The 22128-nt window shown below is 43.5% G+C and overlaps 1 protein-coding gene across 3 annotated transcripts in view; it reads left to right on the plus strand.

The window, feature by feature from the left end:
• The window catches only part of SNX30 (sorting nexin family member 30), a 61626-nt gene that overhangs the window by 7674 nt on the left and 31824 nt on the right, over positions 1-22128 (plus strand). For all 3 annotated transcript variants that reach the window (XM_085845609.1, XM_085845610.1, XM_085845611.1), the window contains exons 2-4: positions 1397-1573; positions 1673-1783; positions 5580-5738. In XM_085845609.1, coding sequence (XP_085701735.1) covers positions 1397-1573; positions 1673-1783; positions 5580-5738 — 447 coding nt within the window. The remainder of the gene's footprint in view (positions 1-1396; positions 1574-1672; positions 1784-5579; positions 5739-22128) is intronic.

Below are 22128 nucleotides of genomic sequence, written 5' to 3' on the forward strand. Positions count from 1 at the left end.
ATATATATATATATATATATGTATATGTATGTATGTATTTGTATATATATATATATATATATATATATATATACATGTATGTATGTTCCTGAAATACAGCCAAAACGGTACACGATAGCGCAAAAATTTTAGGGCCACCTTACTCACCATTCGCCTGCAGTGTGCAGTTTCAAGTTTCGTTAAAATCAGGCAACGAAAAAATTATTTAAAAAATCAATTCCCGGTTCAGTCAGGTACTCTTCAGGAGAATTTGATCAATGCAAACAACCTCAGCGGTATAGTTCGCTGGAGCTATCTTTTTTTTTTCTTGAAATGATTTATTTAAAAATCTCAAACATTTAGTGTAAACAAAGAACGATTTATTTTTAAGCATAAAATAAACATCGCCATTTTGATCTAATACTTCCGTGTTCGTTAATAAATAAAATTGTGTTTAGAAGATTACGCACAATAATTTATTCGACTTTCTTTTCTCTGTTTTTTTCTTTTCACATTGATGCGCAATATCAAGTTTCATTCAAATCGGGCAACGAAAAAAATTATTAAAAAACAATTCCCGATTCAGTCAAGTACTCTTCGGGCTTATTTGATCAATGCAAACAACCTCCATGATATAGTTCGCTGGAGCAATTTTTTTTTTTTGGAAATGATTTTTTTATCACCCATTGTGACAACGGGAACCCAATGGGTTCACGGGTCATCTCGTATGTTTTAAATTTCAACCTGATTGGAAGCATGGTCTGCCAGCCAGAATTATTTAATATTTTGAATCTGGGTACAGGGATTTTAATCAAACCTGGTAAAAGTATGTATCATGAGGTAATGTGGGCAGAGGCATATCTCGCGGTGTTGAAGTGTACCCTTCTCGGGTTTTTTTTTCTACAACCCTTAAAATCTTCACTTTATTTCAAGTGAATTATATGCTTGAACACTGCAGAACACAAATTTGCCTTTTTGGCACTTTCAAAACCCTTTCACTCTGCAGTACTTGGACAAAATATTACAGCATTTTACATCATAATGACCAATCAAATTTGCTGCTTGCTCAATTTCTCAAGATTGTGCAGCGTAAGGTGTTCTATGAACTCAAGTTTCCTTATTTGTTGGATTTACCTGCTGCCTTACTCTTCTCACTCTTCCATGAGCTTAGCTTTTTATGAAAAAGCAACTACCCATTTGTAGAATTTGCATTCATAGAAATGGTGCTCCAGAAAAGTTTGAGTTGTTTTTATAAAACATAATTTGCATTCCTGTTTTTTGCTCCTTTTATTCTTTCTATGATTTAAATGTCTGCTCATCACCCATTGGTAACCGATAAGCTGGCATTGCTGTATCTTGCGTTGATATAATCTAATAATATTGATCTTTTTGGCCGGATCTTGTAACCTTGTGTTAGTATGACACAGGCGAGCGAGGGCCGGTTTCTCCAGCTTCATTACTCAACCGATTTCCGCCTGGTGGCACTTGGGAGGAGGAAGGTGAGGATCGTGGAGATCTTTTTGTAAGAGTGGAAGAGCCTGAGAAGCATGTTACTGCGATGGAGACTTATATCACTTATCAGGTTGCAACACAGGTATGTTTATTGCCAACTGACTTGGGATGTGATGTTCTCACCCTATTGGTGGAACGTAATACGGGATTTATAATGATTTACCTCTAATAATCCATGCAGACGACTCGGCAAGAGTTTGGTGGCTCAGACTTCACCGTGCGAAGACGTTACCAGGACTTTGCATGGCTACATGGGAAATTGGAGGCAACTCATCCCACACATATCATTCCGGTTTGTTGGCATTTGTCTCACCTTTCTGAAATATTTTGAGATAACGTTTGAGTAAAGGTTGTCAGGCTTCCATACCTTGCCAGCTATTAATAAACACCTTTATTAGTGTTAAGCCTGGTGCTTGTCAGTAAATGAGAAAATAATTTCGATTAATTGCCTGTTTTTATTAAAATAAGCTTGTTGCTTTGTCTGTCTCTCAATACAATCACTCAGAAATACCTGAAATTTTGCAAATGTAATCTCCACAAGGACGTATATTATTATTTAAATGTAGTTATTAGAGGTCATAGTCACAAGTGGTTAAAGGCAAATGTCACAGATGTAACCAGGTTTATGTTTTTGGTTGATTTCAAAAACAGTTTATCTTTGAAATTATGGAGACTGTATCACTATGATTAAATATATAGCTGATTAAATGTTGGTGCCCTTTTTTCAATGCTTTGGAAGGTTCCAGGTTAGTGTGCACTGTTTCTACAATAACAGGAGCAATAGGGAATACTTTGGTAAAAAATTTACCTCTCCCATCAGCGTGACTTGGGAGAGCTGATTAAATGGTGTTGCAACTTTATCATACTTTTTTCAATGTACCGGGTTTAGTATGAATAAAACGAACAGCAGAAGGAGGTGGGGGGGGGGTGGGGGGAACACACTACAGCTGGGTTGAGGGACAAAATCTCAGATCAATTGCAGATCATATCTCAGAAGAACAAAATCTCGCATCAAAAGGCAATCTCAGAGCATTCCACAAAGCCGGCAACAAGTGTGTGTCCATACTCAGGAAAGCCAGAAAACAACATCTGTCCAACCTCAAGATTAAACTTTCAACCTTGTCTCCCTCTTCTAAAATCTGGTGGTGCCTTGTTAAGCCTGTCTCTGATGTATGCTCCCCTTCCATCCCTTCCCTCTCTTCAAATGGCATCACAGCCGACTCCGCTCATGAGAAGGCCGAATGCCTCAATTCTGTGTTTGCTTCCAAATATTGTTTGCTCAACCCCTCACTCGTTGTACCCACCTTATCCAGTTATACCAAACTGCTCCTGGACTCTGTCTTTTGCACCTGAGAAGGTGGATAAGTTTCTGGCAGCCCTCGACTGATTCTGCAACTGGGCCGGTCTGCATCAGCACGTGTCCTAAAAACCTGCTCTGCTGCTCTTGCACATTCTTTCTGCTCTTTTCACCCTATTATTTGCCTTAGGTTATCCTCCATCTGCTATGAAGTCGGCTAACATCACCACAATATATAAGCAATGTGCAAAAATCAACCCCCTTAATTACAGACCTAACAGCTTACTTCCAATCATCATCCATCATCGTATCCATCATCCATCGCAGTTGACATACAATCCTTCCTTTTCTCCAATGACTTCATCTCAGATCATTAATGTGGATTTAGACCAGGTCACTCTACCCTGGACATGCTGCCTTTATTCTCCCAACAATGGATGGAAGTCCTCAATGTTGGCCATGAGATCAGGGCTTTCTCTCTCGACATATCTCAAGCTTTCGATACAGTCTGGCATCCCGCCTTGCTTTCTAAACTCTCTGCATATGGCACCCAAGGTCAACTCCACTCTTGAGTTTCTGACTTCCTCTATTCTCATAACCAATGTGTAGCTCTTAATGGAATCCTTTAATCTCCTCTCCCTGTCAAAGCTGGAGTACCCCAAGGAAGTGTTCGAGGCCCCCATCCTATTCCTGATCTTCATCAATGATCTCTCTGATGCTCTGGAAAAGTCTCTCTTCGTTTTTGCAGATGACTCCATGTTGTATCATACAGTAACCCATCCCACTGCTGGGTGGAATGCAGCTGTGTCACCCTCTACTGATCTGGAATTGAATGGATGCTGGTCTGTAAAATTGAACATGTCATCCAATCTTGAAAAATCTTGCTGTCTCATCTTGTCATTCCAGATGGATTCTCAAGCTAACCCACCTGTCTATTCCATAGTCAGCCACTGGAAGAGGTTCATTCTCTTGAACTTCTCAGCCTCACCATCAGCCATGACCTCTACTGGGCCAATCACATACCAGAGCTGCCTTCCAAAGCCAACCTCAAATTGGGCGTCCTCTGTTTATTGAAGTCTTTCCTTGCAAAATCACAGTTGCTCAGTCCACAATGCCTTTGTCCATCGTAATTCAATAGAGTACTGCTCCACCCTGTGGATTGACGTACTAACATCACATCTGTTTCTCCTGAATTCTGTGCCATGTAAAGCTCTCAACGTTATTTAAATCATCTGTGGCTAGGCTGAAGCACAAGCTGTGTTGCTTTCACATTGCAGGCAAGTCATTGGTCTGTCTTTGTTTTGTTTTGTTTTGTCGCCTTTTCTCCACTATTGCTCCCTCTGCTCTCCATCGTCTGACCCTACACACATACTCCAATATTCTTCCAGTAAACCTCTCCTGGTTAAACTTCCAAAATTCAGGATGACTGCACACCTCAACACCTTGTTCCTCGTCTCTATAGATCCGTCTTCCATTGGCCATTCTTTCCCACTCTTCTCTCCAGCACTCCAAGTAGGCAGTGCAGCACCACCTTGTTTCATCCTCCGCCCTCACCCATGATCTTTATTAACCCTTCCTATCCAACCGTCTCACTTGCTGGTTTAAGTGTTTTTTTTTCCTCCCTTTCTCTTGTTCTTCCTTTCCTATTTGTTCATTCCCTTGCTGCTTGTGCCCAATTGTTGCCTCACTAACCCACTGTCAATTTAACTTTGCTTTTCCATGAGCCTTGCTCTTTTGGAGAGGGAAATACCATTCTTGATTCAAGGTTTTGTTGTATGATCGAAAATGCCGTGATTCAGCCAAGATCTTTCGTGTTGCCCATAACGTCAGTAAATCCCAACATTTTGGTACTGATATTATTATTTGTGAAGGATAACGAATTGCTATTGCACCAAATTCAAAACCAGAAATCTATAAAACAAGGAATTTATTACCCTGTAAAAGACTGTGCATTAACTGCGGTAAACCTCCAAAAAAAGTTTTTATTTCTTTCTTCAGCCTTTAAAACCTTTGTTTTATTTCTATTGAATTATATATTTGTACATTGTAGAACACAAGTAGCCTTGTTGACACTTCCAAAAAACTTCAGTATAGCAGTACTCGGACACAATATTATGCCATCTTGAACAATCAAATTTGCCGCTCGTGGAATATGTAGAATCAGACAAAATAATGGCTCATAAGGAATGTAGATCGTGCTTAGAAACACAAAACAAGAGTTTATAAGACCCTTCCCATGTCCTTTTTCAAATGACTGCATGGGATAAGGTGTTTATGAACTCTCTAATTACAACTGCACTCAGTTTATCAGGATACACCAGCGCACACAATGGAATATTGTTTTCCAAAACAATTTTTAACTTTCACAAGCAAGTGCTACTACTAGCTGATTGGGCAGCAAGCTCAATACTTTCTCCGGAAGGATGGCATATACAGAACTGCAATGCTCTGCCTGCAGAGGACAACATCTTGTATTCCTTCATGTTCTGTTTGTAATTGAAATGCAAGCTTGAGGGAGTATGACACCTTTTGTCTTTGGCATCACTCGGAGGCAAAAATGAGTTTTCTATTTCTTTACTTCTGCTTCTAACTTGGTGATTTAAAATGTTGATACAAGTTGTATGATGGTATGTATAATAAAAGAGACGCACTACTCATAAGATGGCATGGGTAATATCTTTAGGATGGTTTGGATTGCTGTGTGGTCATTCATGTGAGTCTTCATGCACAACAAGCAACACTGACACTTCCAATTCCTGTCAATGTATAACTCTGTTCATCCCTGTTACAGCCACTTCCAGAGAAGCAGGTTATGCGGGGAGTACTAGAACGGTTTGCTGCAGCATTTGTGGAATCTCGCCGGCGGGCTTTGCATCGCTTTCTCTCTCACCTATCACGGCACCCAACATTGTCATTCCATCCTGCTCTGCAGCCCTTCCTCACATTACCGGTAATGCCTCTGTTTAAACTTTTAAAATATATATATTTCGTTTGCGATGCCCAGGTGGCTCTTTCTCTCATTATCTCTCTGTTACCTTACCCAACCCTCATTACAATCCTTTTTGTATCTACATCTCAAAGTGGATCTGTGGAGTACCTTTCAGCAACTTGTTGCTACATCAAGTGTGCATGATGTACTTCTATTATTTTATTATTATTTATATCTTCTGAATGGTGAGTAAGTATATAAACTTGCGATCACCAATTTGTTGCACAAGTCGTAAATGATGCAGGATGTGTTGGAATGGGACTTCCTATTCTTGTAAAGCTTTGGGTTTTTACTTTGCCAACTTCAGATTCAGAATATCAACATTTAAAGTTGTTTTCCACAAAATTGAAGATGTTTGGTTTCTTTTTATCTGCCAGTTAGTCAAGTGGTGTAATCTGTGTAGGCCGAAATGTGGCCTTTGTTTTGAGATGTACGTCGACGTGATGCATGATGAGCAATTAAATTTCTGCAAAATGTAAAGCTATTTTAGGCTGGAATCATCCACAGTTGTGCTGTGGTTAATTGTGCAAACACCACAAACGTTGTGTAGTTTAATTGCAGATTTAACAGATGTTTTTCTTAGCTCGGGTTTCTTATGATTGCCAACATCGTGGTTGCATAATGATGGACACTGAGCACAAATTTACTGGTTAATCAAATATGAGCAAACAGGGGTTGTCATGTGATGTATTCTTAAAAGTTTACTTTCCATATATGTTCAAAACAATAATAATTAAATCCACAGTCCCATCTCAACATCGGTCAACGTGTCCCCTCAGTAGTTATCAAATGTTAGTGAGACAGTTGAAAAACAAAAAAAATTATGTTCCATTTGTTTGTGGTTTATTTACTTGCTCCACAATCCTCACCAATGAACTTTGTGAATCTGACATATGGTTGTTAATTGAATATAATGCAATGTAATGGGTACAATTCCAAGAATTTTTCAAATTCTTAATAATAGCTTTTGACCAAATTTACCGAGCTGTTCTTAAATGAGTCAAATGAATCGTGAACCAATCGATTTATTTCGTGCAATCTTCGCAACAGTCATTGGTTTAAAATTCCTTTTATCAAACCAAACAAAGTTGAAGTTCCAGCGACACCAAATTGTGTAATTTATGACACGGCAACTTGAACGATCAAGCTGTACCTATCAGAATTGATCAAGATGGTGGCTGCCAAGGAGAAATCTTCTTTGTTTGATCGTTGTCCTGAATAGATTGTCCGCTGTAAGTCTCGGCGAACAGCGGTTCAAACCCCACCCCAGCTGAGTCATACCAAAAACTTTTTAAAAATGGTACGTGCTGCTTCCATGCTTGACGCTCAACATTTTGTGAGTGTGTGACAAGGACAAATTTATTAGATTAAGGGTGAAGATCTAAATCCGGATACGATAATGTTTTTTTTAATAATTTTTCACCATTGAGAGATAGGATCAAAAATGATATCGAGCACGATATTTCAAGAAGCTGTGGACCGGCGATGATAAATTTGGTGGATGAGTTGGGTAGGTGACAAGAACAAGCCGATCAGATTTTTGTTCCGTCCTAATGGAGATCCGGCCTATCAGTGGGCTTCAAAACGTAAATTGGACAGCCTGGCGGTGGTATGCTCTCTACTGAGTGCCATTATAGTTTGCACATATACATACAAAATTGGTGTATGCAAGTGGTATCATACCTTGAAACTCAGTGACACACGCTTGAACAAATTATCAAATAGCAATAAATCTGATGCACTAAACCTCATGTTAATATTTGAACCCGATTTCCTTTCCCTTTTTATTGGCTTTGTTTCTCTTTTCTTTTCTTTTTTTTTCCTTTAATAGCTTTTTTAACAACTTGTGGTTGCTATCACCACATTGAACTCAACAGAACTTAATTTAATCGCACTTTTGCAAAGTGTACAAAATTTTATTTTGGGGTGCAGGTGGGGGGGGGGGTTCCTTCATGTTTGTCCTGTTTATGTAATCGTAGGTGCTCTTTGCATTACGTGCTCGGATGTACGAAACTTTTGCCAGCAGTAACAGGTTGAAGTCTGAATTATTTTGAAGAATAAATTACGTAAAGTAAGAAAAACTCAAGCATCGAGATGGTAGGATAGCTTGGTGGTATTTGCACACCCTTGAGAGTTTGAATTTTGATCCAGTTATATACTGTCATCCTGGTGTTTTGCATACATCAACATGTGTGCCTTTACTCAGATGGGCCTTCAACTGTGTCCCTTTTTCCATCATTAGTGGCTGTACATTAAAGATCCCACGGTGTCCTTCATGATACTTAGGGGAGTTGTAACCCACACCCTGTACAAATAATAAATCCCTGCCAGTTAAACATCAGACCTGACAACCCGGTTCATTAAATCCTTGGGCCAAAAACTTCCCCTGATCAATCACATGAAAAGGTGTGAATTATAATCAGTGGAGGAGGAGTAGGAGGAGTTGACCTTGTACAGGAAATTCTGATGAAACAAAGCATTTCACTTTATTTGTGAGAACCTCCATTGTAATGTTCGTCTTGTGGATGGTTGTACATAAAGTGGCAAGGGTGATTAGGGTTGGCACTTGCCGTTGAAAGGAACTATGCACGTCTCATGTCCAAGTGTTCTTTTATTTATTTATTTATTTTTAGCATGTTTACCTTTTGTGTGTCGGTGCTTCATGGGTGTTGTTAATGAGCAACATGTGATGATGTGAAAGGCTTTCTTTTGTGTGGTCTGTAGGGTTTTGAGATGTGTGTTTGATAGGCTGGTGGCCCAAGATGAGCTGACATAGTTAATGATTGATTAACCTCCATCCATCTTCGAAGATGGATGGAGGTTACTGTTTTCACCCCTTTCTGTTTGTTTGTTTGTTTGTTTGTTTGTGAACAGTATTACGGAAAAACTCCTCGACGGATTTCGACGAAACTTGGTGGGGGGGGGGGGGGTAGGTATGGTCCAAGGATCATGCCATTAAATTTTGGACTTGGTCCCCCCCCCCCCACCCAAAAAAAGAAATTGTCAGAAAAAAATTTTCTTTTGCATTTCTACATGTTTTAAGTGATTTCCAACCCCCCAAATTGTTACCCCCCGCCAAAAGAGAAATATATATATATATTTTTTTGCATTTATATGGTTTAAGTGATTTCCAACCCCCTCCACCCCCCAAAAAAAATTCAGAGAAATTTTTTTTTTTGCATTTCTACATGTTTTAAGTGATTTCTAACCCCCCCCACAAAAATATTGTTCCCCCCCACCCAAAAAAGGGGGAATTTTTTTGCATTTTTACATGTTTTAAGTGATTTCCAACCCCCCAAAAAAAAATTGTTCGAGAAAATTTTTTTTTGCATTTCTACATGTTTTAAGTGATTTCCAACCCCCCCCCCCAAAAAAAAAATTGTTAGAGAAGAAATATTTTTTCCAACTTTTTTTTCAACAAAATTTCGATTTCTTTTTCTTGCATTTCTACATGTTTTAAGTGATTTCCAACCCCCGCCCCCCCCCAAAAAAAATGTTGGAGAAAAGAACTATAACTCAGCACTGTTGACATATTTAATGAATAAGATATAAGGTTCACTTGAGTGACCCAGCAGTATTGGCGGCGGAGGTTTTGCACTCTCCCGATTGCTCCCCCTCTAGTCTAATATACTGTTTATATATTAGTGATGTTGTTTCTTTGTGGTGTCTGAAGTCGGCGCCTGTGAGTGCCCTAACTGTGTTCAGCCTGGGTGTGCATGTTTTTTTTAATGTTTGTGATGTGTCCTGAGAATGACATTGATGTGTTAAAAGTGATGCCGAGTATTTTTGTTTGGTGTATGTGTGGGATAGGGATGTTGTTCAGCGTGATGTGTGGTGCAGTGCTATGTCCCTTGGTGTAATTTGTTAAAAGAGTGACTTGATTTTGAGGGGGCTAAGTCTTTCAGTCTGTTAATGGTGAGCCAGGTTTGTGGGGTGCTGAGGAAGGGTTGAAGTTGTGATGTGGCAGTGTTGATGTCCCTATGAGTAGATGCAATGGTTATATTGTCTGCATATGTGGCTATTTGTATGTTCTCATGTGGTTGTGGAATATCGTGACGAACAGATTAAAGAGTGTGGGGGAGAGGACTGAGCCTCGAGGGACTCCGTTAGGAAAGTATCGTGTGCATAATGACGCTGTTAAAAATTGCAAATGACTGTCTGCATGATAGGTAGTTGGCCAGATAGCGTTTGGTGTTGTGCATGTGTGTGTGTGTGTATTGAGTATTTTGTTTGTGAGTAAGAGTTTTGGGAGTGTGTCAAATGCTTTGCTGATGTCTACTGTGATGACAATAAGTTTTGTTTAAGGATGGTAATGATTTTGCCTAGTTTCCACATTTGAGGAATTCTTGAGTGTTGGGAGGAGAAATTGCTAATATTTGTGAGGGCTGGTATGCTGTGTGGTCCAAGGTGTTTTAAATGTAAATTGGAGATGTTGTCAGGGCCGGTAGCCTGCTAGTTTTTGATATGTTTGATGATTTTTGGTGTTTGTGCGGGAGTGAATGGCGTGACTGTGGTGTCGTGTTGGCAGGTTAGTTTGCGTCTTGTAATACTTCTTTCCTCTTTTCTGGGTCTATATACTGTATGACTTGTGGTGTATGAGGATGCTGGCTTGTTGTTTCTCTGGTATGTTGTCTGTGGTAGTTATGGCTGCATGTGAGGGTGTTATGCAACTGTTGGAGTTAGTGATGCAGTTTATGGTTTTGTACAAATGTTTCTTATTACTTTTACTTCTTCTAAACTGTCAAGTTCGCTCATCTCTTAGGCGCACCGGCACGAGCCGACACAACAACAATGTGTAATGTGTATCGCGGACAACTCGTGCGGGAGCTGATCCGAGGATCTCACCAAACCGTCAGATCGGTAGTAGCGACAGGTGGTGTGTACAAAAGCCAGGCACTTGATCGGCGCATGCCGACTCGTGCTTACTGGGAATTTCTCGTTCGTGGAACACTGTCTGAAGCCCCAATCTCCATCAAGGATTCTGACATCACCCATTATTTGGGATATTTTTCTCGCTGTCACTCTCATGCTTTTGGGTCCTCAGAAGAGGGAGTCTTCCTTCCCACAAGGTCGGACAGCAAGCTGTTCTCCATGGCAGAGTTGCAGTAAAGAAATCACTGCTGAGACTACTGAATAAGGTGAAAAGACTGGAATTTGTAAAGCATCACCAAAATTGGAAGACTGAACAATGGGATCAGGTACTCTGGTCTGATGAATCAAACTTTTAACCTTTTGGATTTGAGAGATGTCAGTTTGTACGCAAAGACCTGGAGAACATTACGACACAATGTTATTCAACACAGGATGGCTCTGTGACTGCCTGGAGATGTATCTCAGCTTTTGGTGAAGGGAAACTTGTGAAAATCAATGGGGCACTAACAAACGAGAAGTGCAAGCAGATACTGCAGCAACATGCAGTTCCTCGTGGAAATCGTTTAATTGGAAGGGGATTCATTTTCCAACAATATATTGATCCAAAACATACTTCCAACATAGTAAAACAGAATTTGAATAACAAGTTTACAGCTTGTGTACTCCAAGTGTGAGAATTGCCACCCCAGAGTCTAGACATGAGTCCCATCAAGGCCATATGGGATTACCTGGAAACAAAAGAACAAGAAGAACCCAACTAACCTGAAAAAAAAACTGTGGAATGTCCTACAGGACGTTTCACACAGTATTCCTCGGAGTGCTTCAATTGTTTACAGGAAGCATGGGTAAAAGAGTGATGGCACTCAAGAAGACAAAGGGCAGACACACAAAATATTGACTGATACTAAAAAGACACCTCCTGTTATTTACCGAAGCAGTTTGTTTCGTCAGCATGTAGAAAGGCTGATAATTTGCAATAATAAACACATATAACTTATCACTGATACGTTTGGGGAATATTCATCAAATTATGAATCTCATTGGAATAACCCAAACCATTGCATATATATATATATATATATATATATATATATATATATATATATATAATGTACAGTCACCCCCGTTTATCGTGGGGGTTACGTTCCAACCCCCCCCCCCACCCGCGAGAAGTGAAAATCCGCGATGAATGGACGCCTCCCCCCAAAATGCCTATTTTTTTTTAAAACGCGGTGTATAAACACGATTGGGTTTTATTTATATCGAGTGAATATTAAACACTGGGTGGTGTGTAAACACGATTGGATTTGATTTATATCGAGTGAATATTAAACACTGGGTGGTGTGTAAACACGATTGGATTTGATTTATATCGAGTGATTATTAAACGCTGGGCAGTGTGAAACACGATTGGGTTTGATTTATATCGAGTGAATATTAAACGCTGGGCAGTGAAATGAAAGCGAGAGAAGAACCTTCAGAGTGTAGGCTTTATTCCATTTGATTGAAGCCGCTTCTACGGGCACATCAGGGAATACAGGCGCAGCGAGGAGTACATAAGCAGTAATGTATACATGTGCAACTAATCACCGCAAAATAAATCAGTATAAGCACGGAGTCCGATATACTCTCAATTCTCACCATTCAACGAGCACCAAGTAGACCGCCGCCGTAAATGACAATGCCCCTGGGACAATCACCCCGTTCGCGCGGAGCTCGGCTTTATCTATTCCGTGCTCGAGCCGTGCGACATGTGATCACACGTCACGACCTTCTATTCACCACATTCTCCCCGTCTTTAAAATATAACTAGAGGCCCAACTAACGCACCATGATTGCTTCAGCGCTACAGGAGTATACATTTCAAGCAACGCGAACTATTTAAACTACAGAAGCATACATGCCAAGCAGTGAGGATTATTTTGAGTTGTAGGAGCATGGTAATGAGCATCGATATATGATGTAATGAGCATATAGGAGCATGAGCATCGAGGATGCCGGTAATCCCCTTTACAGATTGAGTCGGCGAGGGGGTATTATCCGTCGACCTCTCCGGGAGTAAATGGCGGTTTCACTTGAGGGAGGCTTCCGATCCTCTTGGTGAGTCATGCCGGAGATGACTCCTCGAAAGCTCTCGGGTGGAACGCGGCAGCTCCGTCGCCACCGTTCCCGGGTGGAGTTCCTGAGGGGGGAACACCTGGGGAGGGGATGTCAGAGGGAGGAGTGCCAGATGGTGGTGTACCTGCAGCAGGAGTACCTGAGGGAGCCAAATGGTGAACCGACACAGTGGTCTCCCTGCCATCCGGGAGTCTGACATGAGCATACTCTGGATTAGTATCGATGAGTTCGACCACCTCCACCATGGGTTCATACTTGCTTTGTCGTACCGGGCGTTTCATGAACACTGTACCGGGATGGGTTAGCCAGTTGGGCACCGTTTGGCCATCAACATAACGTCGCTGGTGAGTAAACATTCGTTCGTGAGGAGTTGCATTGGTGGACGTACAGAGCAAAGAGCGTATGGAATTCAGAGCGTCGAGAAGGGCAACCTCCCACCGCTCGGGGCCCAGTCCTCTCGATTTCAGCGCCAGAGTTACAGCTTTCCAAATAACTTCATTATATCGTTCCACCTGCCCATTACCCTGTGGGTTGTAACCCGTCGTTCGACTAGTTGCTATACCGTGCTCTAATAGGAACTGTTTTAGCCCGGCCGACATGAAACACGGCCCTCTGTCTGAATGTATGTACGAAGGTTTCCCAAACATAGCGAAGAGGTCAGAGAGACATTTCACGACAGTGCCCGAGGTCATATCCGAGCATGGAAATGCGAAAGGGAACCTTGAATATTCATCAACAACGGTGAATATGTATCTGTTGTCTGTCTCGGTCGGCAGGGGCCCTTTGAAGTCAATGTTCAGTCTCTCGAAGGGAGAAGTGGCCTTGATCAATCTGCCAGAAGCCGCGCCATAGAATCTGGGTTTTAGTTCAGCACATACAGGGCATGAAGCATTCATTTGTTTAATATCTTCGATGGAATAGGGAAAGTTTTGTCTGCGCATGAAATGTGCCATTCTGGTTACCCCTGGGTGGCAAAGAGACACATGTAGGTCTTGCAAAGCCTGACTGATTGTCGCCGAACAGTAGACCCGAGAGAAGGTGTCTGCAGCAGGGTTTTCCCTCCCGGGCCGGTAAACTATGTCGTAACTATAGCAGGCTAGGTCTATCCGCCATCTCATAATTTTTTCATTCTTAATTTTCCCGTTATTTTTCCCATCAAACATGTATGCAACGGATCGCTGGTCCGTGTCGAGCGTGAAATGGTTTCCCAGTAAATAGTGTCTCCATTTACGTAGGGCTTCGACAATAGCGTACGCTTCCTTCTCTATTGCTGAGTGTCTCTGCTCGCTTCCAGAGAGAGTTCTCGAGAAGAACGCGACGGGTCGCCCAGACTGATTGAGCGTCGCAACTATCGCGTGATCAGAAGCATCCGTTTCCACCACGAAGGGCACCGAGCTATCGATCGATAATACCACGGAATTACTGATATCATCTTTGAGGCTGTGGAAAGCTTTTACAACAGCGGCATCTGGTGGGAAGTTTTTGCAATGCACTCGGGGATGTATTTTCTCGGAGTATTGGGAAATCCATCTTGCATAGTAAGCGAACATGCCGATCACCCGGCGCATTGTCTGCAGGTCCTGAGGTGGGGGTAGCTCACGAAGTGGGCGCAATCGTTCAGGATCAGGCTTAATCGTGCCGTCGGCTATCGTGTAGCCGAGAAGGTCAATTGACCTTGCCGAGAATACGCATTTCTCGTAGTTGAGGGTCAGATTATATTTTCTAGCAATGCTCAAGAATCTGTCCAGATTCATATCATGTTCCCCCTGATCCTTACCGCACACTGTGACATTGTCCACGTAAACAAAAGTGTCTTTGAGGTTTTTATCTGAGATGATGTCGTCCATAACCCGTTGGAAGCAAGCTACTCCATTCGTGACACCGAACGGAATCCTCCTGAATTGGTAGAGGCGTCTACCCGCCTGGAATGCGGTGTAAGGTTTGTCTTCCTCTCGGATGGGAATTTAATGATAGGCGCTTCGCAAATCGATGGTGCTGAATATCCTATAATTGGCCATGCGTTCGACCATCTCGTCTATGCGCGGCAGGGGGTAGGCATCGAGTTGGGTGAAACGATTGACCGTTTGGGAGTAATCGACAACCATTCGTTTCTTATGATTCTGATTGGCGGTGACCAACACCTGTGCGCGCCATGGCGAATCGCTCGGTTCTATAATTCCTTCTTCCAGTAATCGCTTGGTCTCTGAAGCGATGAAGTTCATATCGGCAGTGGTATATCGCCGCGATTTGATCGCTATCGGTTTACAGACCGGCGACAAGTTAGCAAACAGCTGGGGGGACGTTACCTCTGCGGTGGTCAAAGCATTTAAAATTAGACGAGGTTTGCTTCCTCCAAAGGGTATTTCGACGCTCGTGTGCTGCTTGAGGACATTATGACCCAGAATTACGTCTGCGCATAAATCACGAAGCACCAGTACCCTTACATCCCGATGCGTACCAGTACCCTTTTACGTCCAATTCAACATTGCAGTACCCTCGTACGCGGGACTGTAGTGATGTGGCGGCCATGCATACCGTATTGTCTGTCGGGTGGAGCTTCCATTTCCTGCCCTTCACTAGCGAGCTGTTGACGAAACTTTCAGAGCTACCGGTATCAATCAGAGCCTCAGCCATATGCCCGTTAATTCGTACGTTGATGATAGCCTTGGATAGATTCCCCGGTGAGGCTGCAGTTAGTTTCTTTTGTGAGTAGAGAGCCGCAGAAGTGGGTTTATTTCTCCTTAGAGTAGATTTACATACCCTGGCATAATGCCCTTTATTGTCACAATTCATGCATGTGGCATCTCTGGCGGGGCATTTGTGGCGGAGGTGTCTTTTGTACCCACAAAAGAAGCATTTTCCAACCGAAGTAGTTGCTGAGGAGTTTGTCGAGGTCTGGGTATCCGACTCCTCGGGTTTTTCTCCATCCTCTGTGTCAGGGGTGCCCTGTGGGGTTCCTTGAGTTTCCACCGTAGCGGCGTTCATTAGCAGCATCGGTGTCCCAAATGACTCAGATTGCTGCTGAGCCGTATCCATCGCTCGAGCCTGGTCGACTACCTTTTCAAGAGTGGGTTGCGCTTTCTCCAGTAAGCGTTGCCGTATGTGGGCTGACCTGAGTCCTTGGATAAATGCCTCCCGGGTCGCTTCATTTCGGTGTTCCTCGGCAGATACGGCCCGGAAGCTGCCATCTTTTCCCAGCTGTTTCAGAGCTTGCAGGAACTGATCGATGGTCTCCCCGGCTGCTTGCTTGCGTGTGTTGAGAAGATGTCGTATGTACACCTCGTTCTTGCGCTTCACGTAGAGCGCCTGCAGCACGTCGATCGCTGCTTCGTAGGTGTCACACTCCGAGAAGAGCCTGTATACACTGGGCGAGACATGATTCACAAGGGCGGCCAATTTGTCGGCTCCCTCTTCGATGATGGTCAGATAGTGTGAGAAGGAACGGAACCAATGCGACCATTTCATTTCCGAGTCAGTCGCGTTTGGGTCTGCGTCGAACCTCTCTGGTTTGTAGATCTTGTCCATCGTTGGTTGAGAGAGCCGAGAAAACCAAATGGAATAAATTGAAATGAAAGCGAGAGAAGAACCTTCAGAGTGTAGGCTTTATTCCATTTGATTGAAGCCGCTTCTACGGGCACATCAGGGAACACAGGTGCAGCTAGGAGTACATAAGCAGTAATGTATACATGTGCAACTAATCACCACAAAATAAATCAGTATAAGCACGGAGTCCGATATACTCTCAATTCTCACCATTCAACGAGCACCAAGTAGTCCGCCGCCGTAAATGACAATGCCCCTGGGACAATCACCCCGTTTGCGCGGAGCTCGGCTTTATCTATTAAGTGCTCGAGCCGTGCGACATGTGATCGCGCGTCACGACCTTCTATTCACCACAGGCGGTGTATAAACACGATTAGGTTTTATTTATATCGAGTGATTATTAAACACTGGGCAGTGTATAAATACGATTGGGTTTTATTTATATCGAGTGAATATTAAACGCTGGGCGGTGTGTAAACACGATTGGGTTTTATTTATATCGAGTGAATATTAAACGCTGGGCAGTGTATAAACACGATTGGGTTTTATTTATATCGAGTGATTATTAAACACTGGGCGGTGTGTAAACACGATTGGGTTTTATTTATATCGAGTGAATATTAAACGCTGGACGGTGTGTAAACACGATTGGTTTTTATAATATATCGAGTGAATATTAAACGCTGGGCGGTGTATAAACACGATTGGGTTTTATTTATATCGAGTGATTATTAAACACTGGGCGGTGTGTAAACACGTTTGGGTTTTATTTATATCGAGTGATTATTAAACGCTGGGCGGTGTGTAAACACGATTGGGTTTGATTTATATCGAGTGAATATTAAACGCTGGGCGGTGTGTAAACACGTTTGGGTTTTATTTATATTGAGTGATTATTGAACGCTGGGCGGTGTGTAAACACGATTGGGTTTTATTTATATCGAGTGATTATTAAACACTGGGCGGTGTGTAAACACGTTTGGGTTTTATTTATATCGAGTGATTATTAAACGCTGGGTAGTGTGTAAACACGATTGGGTTTGATTTATATCGAGTGAATATTAAACGCTGGGCGGTGTGTAAACACGATTGGGTTTTATTTATATCGAGTGATTATTAAACACTGGGCGGTGTGTAAACACGATTGGGTTTTATTTATATCGAGTGAATATTAAACGCTGGGCGGTGTATAAACACGATTGGGTTTTATTCATATCGAGTGGTTATTAAACACTGGGCGGTGTGTAAACACGATTGGGTTTTATTTATATCGAGTGATTATTAAACACTGGGCGGTGTGTAAACACGTTTGGGTTTTATTTATATCGAGTGATTATTAAACACTGGGCGGTGTGTAAACACGATTGGGTTTTATTTATATCGAGTGATTATTAAACACTGGGCGGTGTGTAAACACGTTTGGGTTTTATTTATATCGAGTGATTATTAAACGCTGGGTAGTGTGTAAACACGATTGGGTTTGATTTATATCGAGTGATTATTAAACACTGGGCGGTGTGTAAACACGATTGGGTTTTATTTATATCGAGTGATTATTAAACACTGGGCGGTGTGTAAACACGATTGGGTTTTATTTATATCGAGTGATTATTAAACACTGGGCGGTGTGTAAACACGTTTGGGTTTTATTTATATCGAGTGATTATTAAACGCTGGGTAGTGTGTAAACACGATTGGGTTTTATTTATATCGAGTGATTATTAAACGCTGGGCGGTGTGTAAACACGTTTGGGTTTTATTTATATCGAGTGATTATTAAACACTGGGCGGTGTGTAAACACGATTGGGTTTTATTTATATCGAGTGATTATTAAACACTGGGCGGTGTGTAAACACGTTTGGGTTTTATTTATATCGAGTGATTATTAAACACTGGGCGGTGTGTAAACACGTTTGGGTTTTATTTATATCGAGTGATTATTAAACGCTGGGCGTGTGGTGAATTGAGGTGAATTGAGGGACATGACGCGGGATCACATGTTGTGCGTCTCGCGTATAAGGGGAGGTCTCCGCGGCACGGGGTGATTGTCCCCGGGGCATTGCCATTTACATCGGCTGTTCACTTGATGCTCGTTAACTGAAGGTGCTCATTGACTGGTGAGAATGGAGATTATATCGAACTCCGTGCTTACGCGGATTTAGTCTGCAATGATTAATCGCACATGTATACGTTACTGCTTATGTACTCCTAGCTGAACCTGTATTCCCCGGTGTGCCCACAGAAGCGGCTCCAATCAAATGGAATAAAGCCTAAACTCTGAAGGTTCATCTCTCGCTCTCATTTCAATTTATTCCATTTGGTTTTCTCGGCTCTCTCAACCAACGATGGACAAGATCTACAAACCAGAGAGGTTCGACGCAGACCCAAACGCGACTGACGCAGAAATGAGATGGTCGCATTGGTTCTGTTCCTTCTCACACTATCTGACCATCATCGAGGAAGGAGCCGACAAATTTGCCGCTCTCGTGAATCATGTCTCGCCCAGCATATACAGGCTCTTCTCGGAGTGCGACACTTACGAAGCAGCGATCGAGGTGCTGCAAGCACTCTACGTGAAGCCCAAGAACGAGGTATACATACGACATCTTCTCAACACACGCAAGCAAGCAGCCGGGGAGACAATCGATCAGTTCCTGCAAGCTCTGAATCAGCTGGGAAAAGACGGCAGCTTCCGGGCCGTAAGCGCCGAGGAACACCGAAAGGAAGCCACACGGGAGGCATTCATCCAAGGACTCAGATCAGCCCACATACGGCAACGCTTACTAGAGAAAGCGCAACCCACTCTTGACAAGGTAGTCGATCAGGCACGAGCGATGGATACGGCTCAGCAGCAATCTGAATCATTTGGGACACCGATGCTGCTAATGAACGCTGCTACGATGGGAACCCAAGGAACCCCACTGGCACAGACACAGCCAGACATAGGGGATGGAGAAACACCCGAGGAGCCGGATACACAGGCCACGTCAAACTCCTCAGCAACTGCTCCGGTTGGTAAATGCTTCTTTTGTGGGTACAAAAGGCACCCTCGTCAAAAATGTCCCGCCAGAGATGCCACATGCATGAATTGCGACAAGAAAGGGCATTATGCCAGGGTATGTAAATCTACTCTAAGGAGAAATAAACCCACTTCTGCGGCTCTCTACTCGCAAAATAAATTAACTGCAGCCTCCCGGGGAATCTATCCAAGGCTATCATCAACGTACGAATTAACGGGCATATGGCTGAGGCACTGATTGATACCGGTAGCTCTGAAAGTTTCGTCAACAGCTCGCTAGTGAAGGGCAGGAAATGGGTAATCCACCCGACTGACAATACGGTATGCATGGCCGCCACCTCACTACAATCCCGCGTACGAGGGTACTGCAATGTTGAATTGGACGTAAAAGGGTACACGCATCGGGATGTAAGGGTACTGGTGCTTCGTGATTTGTGCGCAGACGTAATTCTGGGTCATAATGTCCTCAAGCAGCACACGAGCGTCGAAATACCCTTTGGAGGAAGCAAACCTCGTCTAATTTTAAATGCGTTGACCACCGCGGAGGTGACGTCCCCCCAGCTGTTCGCTAACTTGTCGCCGGTCTGCAAACCGATAGCGATTAAATCGCGGCGATATACCACTGCTGACATGAATTTCATCACTTCAGAAACCAAGCGATTACTGGAAGAAGGAATTATAGAACCGAGCGATTCGCCATGGCGCGCACAGGTGTTAGTAACCAGCAGTCAGAACCATAAGAAACGAATGGTTGTCGATTATTCCCAAACGGTCAATCGCTTCACCCAACTCGACGCCTACCCCCTGCCGCGCATAGATGAGATGGTCGAACGCGTGGCCAATTATAAGGTATTCAGCACCATCGACTTGCGAAGCGCCTATCATCAAATTCCCATCCGAGAGGAAGACAAACCTTACACCGCATTCCAGGCGGGTAGACGCCTCTACCAATTCAGGAGAATACCTTTCGGTGTCACGAATGGGGTAGCTTGCTTCCAGCGGGTTATGGACGACATCATCTCAGATGAAAACCTCAAAGACACTTTTGTTTACGTGGATAATGTCACAGTGTGCGGTAGGGATCAGAGGGAACATGATAGGAATCTAGACAGATTCTTGAGCATTGCTAGAAAATATAATCTGACTCTCAACTACGAGAAATGCGTATTCTCGGCAAGGTCAATTGACCTTCTCGGCTACACAATAGCCGACGGCACAATTAAGCCTGATCCTGAACGATTGCGCCCGCTCCGTGAGCTTCCACCACCTCAGGACTTGCAGACAATGCGCCGGGTGATCGGGATGTTCGCTTACTATGCGAGATGGATTTCGCAATACTCCGAGAAAATACATCCCCTAGTGCATTGCAAAAACTTTCCACCAGATGCCGCTGTTGTAAGAGCTTTCCACAACCTCAAGGATGATATCAGTAAGTCCGTGGTTTTATCGATCGACAGCTCGGTGCCCTTCGTGGTGGAAACCGACGCTTCAAATCACGCCATAGCTGCTACACTTAATCAGTCTGGGCGGCCGGTCGCGTTCTTCTCGAGAACTCTCTCTAGAAGCGAACAGAGACACTCAGCGATAGAGAAGGAAGCGTACGCCATCGTTGAAGCGCTGCGGAAATGGAGACATTATTTACTGGGAAACCACTTCACGCTCGTTACGGACCAACGATCCGTGGCATTCATGTTTGATGGGAAAAATAACGGGAAAATTAAGAATGAAAAAATTATGAGATGGCGGATAGACCTAGCTTGCTATAGTTACGACATTGTTTACCGGCCCGGGAAAGAAAACCCTGCTGCAGATACCTTCTCTCGGGTCTACAGTTCGGCAACAATCAGTCAGGCTTTGCAAGACCTCCATGTGTCTCTGTGCCACCCGGGGGTAACCAGGATGGCACATTTCGTGCGCAGACAAAATCTTCCCTATTCTGTTGAAGATATTAAACAAATGAATGTTTCATGCCCTGTTTGTGCTGAACTAAAACCCAGATTCTTTGGCGCGGCATCTGGCAGACTGATCAAGGCCACTTCCCCCTTCGAGAGACTAAACATCGACTTCAAAGTGCCCCTGCCGACCGAAACAGACAACAGATACATATTCACCGTTGTTGATGAATATTCAAGGTTCCCTTTCGCATTTCCGTGCTCGGATATGACCTCGGGCACTGTCGTGAGATGTCTCTCTGACCTCTTCGCTATGTTTGGGAGACCTTCGTACATACATTCAGACAGAGGGCCGTGTTTCATGTCGGCCGGGCTAAAACAGTTCCTATTAGAGCACGGCATAGCAACTAGTCGAACGACGGGTTACAACCCACAGGGTAACGGGCAGGTGGAAAGGTATAATGGAGTTATTTGGAAAGCCGTAACTCTGGCGCTGAAATCGAGAGGACTGGGCCCCGAGCGGTGGGAGGTTACTCTTCCCGACGCTCTGAATTCCATACGCTCTTTGCTCTGCACGTCCACCAATGCAACTCCTCACGAACGAATGTTTACTCACCAGCGACGTTATGTTGACGGTCAAACGGTGCCCAACTGGCTGACCCATCCCGGTACAGTGTTCATGAAACGCCCGGTACGACAAAACAAGTATGAACCCCTGGTGGAGGGGGTCGAACTCATTGACACTAATCCAGAGTATGCTCATGTCAGGCTCCCGGATGGCAGGGAGACCACTGTGTCGGTTCGCCATCTGGCTCCCTCAGGTACTCCTCCCGCCGGTACACCACCTTCTGGCACTCCTCCTTCTGACATTTCCCCCCCAGGAACTCCGCCGGGCGACGGGGCTGC

The sequence above is a fragment of the Eptatretus burgeri genome, chromosome 11 (assembly GCF_056783735.1).
Source record: "Eptatretus burgeri isolate ZD-2024b chromosome 11, Ebu_testis_v1, whole genome shotgun sequence".
In the NCBI taxonomy this organism is placed as follows: domain Eukaryota; kingdom Metazoa; phylum Chordata; class Myxini; order Myxiniformes; family Myxinidae; genus Eptatretus; species Eptatretus burgeri.